Consider the following 9339-nt stretch of genomic DNA (forward strand, 5'->3'; position numbering starts at 1 on the left):
TCCTCCTCTGCCATGTAACCCCGTAAGCTCACCACCACCACCACCATCCCCCCATCACCACCACCACCACCACCATCCAAAAGCACCACCGAAACATAACCAAGTCTATCCTCCGCCACCACCGTCACCAACACCACCACCGCCTCACCAACACCATGACTATCCGAAGCCACCACCTCAGTCACCTCCTCCCCCACCCCATCATCACCATGTTTACCCTAAGCCGCCACCAGCATCACCGTCTCCACCGCCACCACATCACCATGACTATCCAAAACCTCCACCACCTGAGCACCACCATGACTATCCTAAACCACCATCTCCTTCTCCACCACCACCACACCACCATGATTATCCTAAACCACCATGTTCTTCTCCTCCACCACCACACCACCATGACTACCCTAAACCACCATCTCCCTCTCCTCCACCACCACACCACCATGACTATCCTAAACCTCCAACTTATTCACCACCTCATCCACTACCACCCTCAGTTCCAGCACAGCCCCCAACGAAGCATGAGGCACCACCACCTCACTTACATGTCTATCCACCAAAGCCTTCTTGTGGTGCTCCACCACCTGAACATGTACATCCACCAAAGCCCAGCCAACCTCCAGTACTCCCTCCGAAGCCATACCCACCAAAAGCATCACCACCAAAGCCATACCCGCCAAAAGCATCGCCACCAAAGCCTTCTTATGGTGCTTCACCACCTGAACATGTACATCCACCAAAGCCTTCTTATAGTGCTCCACCACCTGAACACGTACACCCACCAAAGCCCAGCCAACCTCCAGTACACCCTCCGAAGCCATACCCACCAAAAGCATCACCACCAAAGCCGCACCCGCCAAAAGCATCGCCACCAAAGCCCGGCCAACCTCCAGTACACCCTCCGATGCCATACCCACCAAAGGCATCACCACCAAAGCCATATCCGCCAAAAGCATCGCCACCAAAGCCCAGCCAACCTCCAGTACACCCTCCGAAGCCATACCCACCAAAAGCATCACCACCAAAACCCTACCCGCCAAAAGCATCACCACCAAAGACTAGTCAGCCTCCTGTAGTACAACCCCCAAAGCCATACCCACCAAAAGCATCTCCACCAAAGCCATACCCTCCCAAATCGTCACCACCAAAAGGCAGTCACCCACCAAAGGCGGCACCACCAAAACCACCAAAGGGCGCGACACCACCTGCATTCCCTCCCGGTTATTACACTCCACCTACTTATTACGGCAACGCTCCTCCTCCTAACGCTGTACCACCCTCATTCGAAATCGTTGCACCGCCTCCTGGGAAAAACCACACCACCGTTATCGCCGTGTGCGTTTCCCTGGGTGGTGCATTCTTCCTTGCGTTCCTCTTGGTCGGTCTCTTTTGTTTTGCCAAGAAGAAGAAGAAGAAAGTGATGGTTCCTGCACCTATTCCTTGTGTTGAGGAAGAAGAAGAACGTGCCGAAGTAGCAGCAGTTGGAGGAGGAGGATATGGTGCTGAGCCAACTCCAGTTGCAGTTCCCGTAGAGCAACATGGATATGGTGGTGGTGGTGCAGCTGAGATCGGGCCTTCTTATGCTCCTCCTAGTCATCGTCCAAGTTACTAATAAAGCCACGTCATTTTCAGTTGCATTCTTCTACGTTGGTGTGACTGCATTATCCTTTAGGGTTTGTATAATAAACTTTGATCAAGTTCAAGATTTTAATTTCTTCATTATTTTTTGGATTTATTCATTCGTGTTGTGTGCCTGTACGTGTGTACGTGAAGCATCAAAGAAGAGAAATACACAGTGGCCAGCTAATAAAAAGCTCGGGTTGTACTATGAAGGGAAAGCCCAAATGTGTTCGTGATGTAAAGTACTTTTGTGAATCATAATAAGAATGTTCATCAATTATCACGGCGAGTCAGTGACAGATAATAACTGCATGATCTATATATTGCTTTCACAAATACTACTTTTACTATTTATTTGTACTCTATATTTTAAAAATATTATTCATATTATCTATTTGTACTATATCTCTCATAAAAATAGAATTCAGATACGTTTACGGGTCCTACCTCTATTAGAGAGATAATAAAATTAAGTGATAAGCGTAGCATTTATTAATTGAATATGTTATATTTGCTCGCAATTAACTTCGCACTATTCATATAAAGCATTACACCTTCAACTACTAGGATGCCATTGGAACATCTCAAGTGAATCAAGCACTTTCACGTGCGAGGAGCACTATCATGTGCAAATAGTGGATTAGCTTCGCATTTCAACTCACAGCGTTCTGAATTCAATTTGTTTTTTTTTTTTTTTTCTGGATTCAAACTTTGATGTATCTTACAATATAGGAATATATTTTGCAATAATCAAGCACTTTTTTGTGTGTTTTACATACCTTTTTCACATAGCACTTCTTAATTAGTTTAATATATCATCATATATTGACATTCCAAATATAAAAGTTCTTGTTTTTAGCATACTTTATATCTTTTTCTCTTTTTTTTTAACAAATGTATCGTATCTACAATAAGGAGATGGGGGAGTGGACTAAACCTCACACTATAGCAGCCATAATAATGTGATTCAATTGCTCCTTCTATGAGAATCAAACCTACTTTATTATATATCACATTTTTTTTGTTTAACAACGATAGTATCCACATTAAGGGGATTGGGACAGTGGACTAAGCCTCACACTATGCAAGCCATAATAATATAGTTCAACTTCGTCTTTGACAAAAATCGAACCTCAAACCTCTTACTTATATCACATTTAGGGTGTGTTTGCTAATGCCCGAAATATTTCTAGAGAACTGCAATTTTACTGCATTCAGCAAAACCCGAAGTATAACCGCATTTTGAGAAAAAATTGAGCGGTGGATGTCTCCATTGGAAACCCTTTCAATTGATCGTAAGAACTAAAGAAGTGTGCTTGAGTTTTTTTTATATATTTTTCATTTTCCTTTAATAAAAAATAAATAAATAACTTTAGTTTAACAAAATACTTCTAACGAATACTTCCTAGTTGGCCTATAAGTATAGCATAAAATACGATTGTGAGTAACCTCAGAGAACAAGTAACCTCATAGAACAAGACTATAAACAATAAATTAATTACTTTGAAGGTATTGTGTTTTATATAATTTTAGTCAAAGACGAGCACTTCGCTCGTACTGATTAATATCAAGACAAGGGATTGACATCATAATTGACGTAGAATTTTTGTGGTAGATTATCCTGCAATTAGGTTGAAGGTCCTTTTCTTTTCAGAAAACAATTGCGTCAAAGGTTTATATACACACACAATGATACTAGTTTAACTTGCGGAAGAGGAAAATGCCAACACATTGTCCTGATCGGCTAAATCAACCTACTGCCACTTAAACTCAAAGGTTGCAAGCAGGATAATGAAAATGAGTAAAATATGGAAAAAGAAAAAATAACAAAAAGGATAATGCCTGCACAGATAGATAACGAAATGTCCGTCAGAATCTGGTAAAAGATCATGTATAGAAAGTCTAAGGCTCTTTTTATAATATATTGTTTACCATCAATAATCATCAGGGAGATAATTTTTCAGAATTTGGATCCCATCCGAATCCAATTGTGGGGATCACTAGTAGAAAAAACAACTTGAGCAACGAACAATAATTCGCCGCACAAGACGCACTTGCGCGACAGAAAACAACATTCGTTATGCAAAATAGAAAGGATACTTAGCACGACGAATAATAGTTGTCGTCGCTTAAAGTTAGCAAGAAAATGTGGAGTAATTTTATTTGGTGCGAAATACTTGCGTGACGAAAATGGGCATTTGCACGACCAATGGTTCGTCACGCAAGTTCCAATCAATTTTGACTATTTAATGCAAGTGAATCCGAGGAATTATCACCACATTTAATACAGATGTTTGTGCGATAAAACTTTCGTCATGCAAAGATCCTAACTTTGCTATAAATAGGCACTTCTGCTGTCCTTATTCTTCACAATTATGCTTTCCTAATTCTTCACAATTCTGTTCATGCTGAGATGGTGGATAAAAACAACGATGAGAGTGTGCGCGACGCCAACCCGCATGATTTGAGGGAGCATTTTGGGTTTGCTCATGCGATTGCTGTAGCTATGGGAAATAATTGTCCCACTGCTAAGTAGGGTTCCGGGAAAGATGTGTCCGGGAATGTGAAGAAGACTATGATGGATGAACTATTAGTAAGTATATTGTTAATGGATCAATAATTAAGGTTGTGAGATTTTTAGTTATATGTTGGAATTAATTATTTACATATATGTGTAACAGTGTAAGTATGTTTGTGATGATGAACTGAAAGAACAATTGATGAAGTTGCTAGGGGTTGTGTTGGAGGGAGGTTACAATCGGTGGCACTATGAAGTCTTGCAGAATGGACCAGGATCATCCAAATAGTAGTTTAAATTTTATGTTTTGTATGACAATATTTAAATTTAAGGTTTTGTTATTTTTATAATTTATGTATTTGGACTTAATTAGGTTTCAATTCCTGTTGAGTTTTTTTATTGAGATGTAATGTAAGCACAGTAGCTATCCTCGGTTTTTATGTGTTTTTAATCTTCAATGAATATCGTACTTATGCTGAAAATAATTGTATGGATTAAGGCATTAATTATTTGTAGAATAAATATTTAAGGTATTAACTATTTATAGAATAATAATTCAGGTATTAAATAGTTTGTGAATATTTGTTTGTAATTATAAAGTTTACGTAAACATGGATATCTATCTATGTTTACGTAAATTTTATATTACAATCATTTCATTCGTCGCGCAATGATACTTTCGTCGCTTAAGATGTCTTTGCACGACGAACACAGTGTATTTGTCGCGCAAAGGACGGTCAGACTGCGTTCAAACCTTATTTATTGCGCATTTATGACAAGATTTGCACGACGAACATAAGATTTACGCGATGAATGGGTTCGTCGTGCAAAGGTATCCTAGTGTTATACAAATGCAGTTTCAAAACCCTAAAATTAAAAAAATAAAAAAAAAATAAATAAATAAATAAATAAATAAAAAATAAAAAAAAATTTGTTTTGAAAAGAATGGCCGATTCTGGAGAAGGTTCCAGCAAAAGAAAACTTGTAGTGCGATCAGAGAGGTATTGACGGAAGCAAGTGCTGTACTTTGGAGGCAAAAATATGGCTGAGGCGTACGCCAAATTTGTGTATGACATTGGAAATTTGGTACAGAGGGATTATTCTGCCGAGTTTGAGTCTTGGAAAAAGGTCGGTCCCTTAGGAGTTGTAGAAGTACATGTTAGGGAGTTATCGGTAAGTTTGTAGTAAATAATGAACAATTATTTTTGTTAAAAAGTAATATTTTTTAAATTACTAATTTATTTTTATTGGCATTAATGTAGGTTCATTGGGATATTGATCAAACCGATGAGAAGCAACGGATTTATGTGGATGGGCTTTTCAAGCAGCGGTTTCGGTAGTGGAAGCTCGATGTATTGCAGGCGAGGGAGGATTGAAGTTGAGGAGGGTTGTTTTTTTTTTTTTTTTTTATATAAATAAGATTTTGTGGACTTTATATCAAATTTAATTAATAAATTTATGTTACGTGGATTAGTATTAATATTTAAATTAATTATAATTTCTATTTGGGATAGTAAATTAGTTTTGTTAATTAATTTAATGTTTAATTAGGTTTGAGTTTTTAAATTTATAATAAAATAAAAATTTATAATACATACAAATCAAACAGAAAAAATTAAAAAAAATTAAAAAATATGCAATGCGCGACAATACAAGTTTTTGTCGCACAATTTGTTGAAAAGAATAAATTGTAAAATAAAGGAAATAAAAAGAATGGTAAACTTGCGTGACGAACGACTTTTTTTTGTCGCGCAAATGGCCCAAATATCATTTGCGCGACAAAAATATTGTTTGTCGCGCAATTTGTTGAAAAGAATAAATTGTAAAGTAAAGGAAATAAAATTAAAAAATGGTAAACTTGCGCGACGAATGACTCTTATTTTGTTGCACAAATAGTATTTGCATGACGAAGACTTTGTTCGTCGCGCTAAATCATTCGTCCAAAAATGAACTTTTTAATCTGGATTAAGCCATGTGCAAAGGCAAACTGCAAAAAAAATTGCAAATTGTGCCACTGCACTCATCCCTTCGATTTTGCGCAATCCAGCATCCGTCATTTTCATTTTCTCTCTATTTCATCATCTAATACTCCCTCCATCTTCTTCTCTAGGTTGATCGAGCTATCTAGGTATGTCTGGTAAATGTTTTTTGTTGTTATTGTAAAAGTATTAATGTAAATTCATACTAACACCATTAATTTCATTGTCTATAGGGATATTGTGTGTGATTAGCGATTGGTGGAGAACAATGGAGAAGGTATTTTCTTCTTTTTTTTTAAATATAAAATTAATTAAATTATGTTGAACTTAGTTTGTTATGTTTATATTGTGTTGGGAAATTATATTTATATTATGTTGTTAAATTTGTAGGTGACGTACAAATATGTGTTGTGATGTACGGAGTTAATTGAAATTAACTTCGTACTTTTTTTTTATTTTTAGTAAAACTTAGTTTCTCATTCGATGATTAGTTGGATTTCACGCATGGATACGAAAGCATGACTGTGATCCAATTAATTCTTGAATTGTCCCATTATTTGGACAGTTTGGGAATGCACAGTTATGATGCGTAGTTTATGGTTGAAGGATAAGGTTTCGGTTGTGGAGATTTCGGTGTCATCTTTATACGTTCTTCGGGTGGTACATATGTATTTTATATCTACGTCGTACACCTGAAGAATTGTATCGAGATGCTGCCGAAATTCATCCACGTCAAAATCTAATTTGATGTAGCCGTAAATTAAGTGACATGACTATGCATTCCCGAATAGGATAGGGCCATTACTGTAGGCATAAGGTGACATTATGATTTTGTATGAAGTTGTTATGATTGTTGTATTGTGATTGTGGTTCAAGGAATTATGGACAGGAGGTGGATACAGAACCCGAATAGATGCGCGGACAAATACTTGGATGGAATCAAGGATTTTATTGACTTTGCACGTACACACAACCCGGGTGCAACTAGAATCCGGTGTCCTTGTAGGAGGTGTAACAACACATTAAGGCAGACAATTGAAAATGTTTGATTTCATTTAGGAAGGAATGGAATGATTGAGACATAGAATACTTGGAACCATCATGGGGAATAATTAGACAATGCTTCGTCTTCAAACGCCACAAGAGTGGACACTGTTGAACCGATTGTGGATCCTAATGAACAAGTCATGGATATTATAAATGATGATTTTCCATTTGAGACAAACACCAATCAGGAATGGAATGATGACGTGCCTACACCAATAGATAGTGCAGAGTTTGAACAATATGAAAAACTATTAAAAAATGCCAACCTAGAGTTATACCCGGGGTGCGAGAGCTTTTCCGTTCTCACGGCCACGGAAAAATAAAGTATCATAGGTCGAACCAATGTTTCAATTACTTTGTGGGAGTTTTGAAGAGAATGCTTCCAAAGGATAATTGTTTGCCAAAAGACCATAGACACGGGCAAAAGGTGTTGAATGGTTTTGGATTGCGTTATGAAAAAATTCAGGCTTGCAAAAAAAATTGTATTTTATTCTACAAAGAGTATAAAACATTAGATAAATGCCCTGTATGCAATGAGTCGAGGTTCAAAATGACATCTCATAATAGAACGACTAAGATCCCACAAAAAGTCATGTGTTATCTGCCTCTGAAACCTAGGTTGCAGCGATTATATATGTCGACACATACTGCCACAGACATAAGATGGCATAAGGAAAAAAGGGTAGACGGTGATGTGATGCGGCATCCTATAGATGGGGAGGCATGGAAAGAGTTCGATTGAACATTCCCCGAGTTTGCTGCTGATCCCTGGAATGTTAGATTGGGACTTGCCACTGACGGATTTAATCCGTTCAGGGTTATAAACCAACACCATAGCACTTGGCCAATTTTCGTATTCCCATATAATTTGCTGCCTTGGAAATGCATGACAAAAGAATACATGATGATGACTCTTTTGATAACTGAGGATCCTGGCATGTCAATTGATGTTTACTTAAGGCCGTTATTTGATGAGCTAAAGGATTTATGAACAAACGGTGTGCGTATATACGATAAGTCCACTAAGAAGATGTTCACTTTGTGGGCAGCAATTATGTGGACTGTGAATAATTTTCCCACATATGCAACGGTTTCTGGGTGGAGCACTAAGGGTTATATGGCATGCCCTGTATGTAAGGATGATGTAACATCTGGTTGGCACACTGGAAAATTTTGTTACCTTGATCATTGGAGATGGTTGCCGTGGGACCACGAGTGGTGGAAAAAGGATAAAGAGTTTGACGGGAACACAGAGCATCACCGCAGACCTAGAGAATAGTCTAGTAATCAAATTTTGGAACAACTTAACCGTTTCAATTTTGCTCTGTTCGGGAAAACAGTAAGTCAGAGCAGACCTTCTATACATATGAACTGGATGCACAAGCCTATGTTTTTTGAGCTCCCATATTGGTCGAAACTAAAATTGAGACAAACCTTGACATTATGCATGTTGAGAAAAATGTCTTTGACACATTGGTGGGCACGATTCTAGATATCGAGGGCAAGACAAATGATACGATTAAAGCTCGTCTTGATTTGGAAAGAATGGGCATATAGAAGGTTTTATGGATGAATAGGCACATTGATAAAGCCATAAGGGATCTTGCATTTTTTACCATGAAACCGAATGACAAAAAAGAGTTTTTAAAGATTGTATCGTCTGTAAAGTTTCCTGATGGGTATGCCTCTAATATCGTGCGTTCCGTGAATGTTGACAGGGGTAAATTTGCTGGACTAAAGAGCCATGATTGCCATGTGTTTATGAAATGCCTACTTCTTGTGGGTATTCGACACCTATTGCCAGAAGATGTAGTGAAGCCAATCATGTTGTTGTCTAGATTTTTTTCTCAACTAATGGTAAGAACATTGCGAAAGACGAACATTAATTAGTTGCTCCATGACATTGTCCAAGTCCTATGCAAGTTTGAGATGATATTCCCTCCAACATTTTTCACAAGTATGATCCACTTAATGGTTCACTTGCCCGAAAAGGCATTGTTTGCAGGTCCTATCAACTATCACTAGATGTATCCAATATAAAGGTATATAATCTTCATCATTTGTTTTGCATCATTAGCCCATGCTTGCTAATTTGTGTCATATCGTTTTATTTTGGTAGACTTCTTGGGGAGCTGAAAAAAAATGTACACAACAGGGCGAAGCCTGAAGAATCAA

At 37.9% G+C, this 9339-nt stretch overlaps 1 protein-coding gene across 1 annotated transcript; it reads left to right on the forward strand.

The window, feature by feature from the left end:
* The first annotated feature begins 904 nt into the window (after positions 1-904).
* Positions 905-1612, forward strand: LOC103963173 (protein TRACHEARY ELEMENT DIFFERENTIATION-RELATED 7A). The gene has a single exon (XM_048583351.1). The coding sequence runs from the start codon at positions 905-907 to the stop codon at positions 1610-1612; it is 708 nt and encodes a 235-aa protein (XP_048439308.1).
* The last annotated feature ends 7727 nt before the right edge of the window (positions 1613-9339 follow it).

This window comes from the organism of the source record quoted next, unplaced genomic scaffold (assembly GCF_019419815.1).
Source record: "Pyrus x bretschneideri cultivar Hongxiangsu unplaced genomic scaffold, Pyrus_bretschneideri_v1 Contig2, whole genome shotgun sequence".
Classification (NCBI taxonomy): Eukaryota; Viridiplantae; Streptophyta; class Magnoliopsida; order Rosales; family Rosaceae; genus Pyrus; species Pyrus x bretschneideri.

Bases quoted from the DNA above. Each gene is read 5' to 3' on its own strand.
- LOC103963173 (XM_048583351.1), top strand. From the start codon at position 905: ATGCCATACCCACCAAAGGCATCACCACCAAAGCCATATCCGCCAAAA.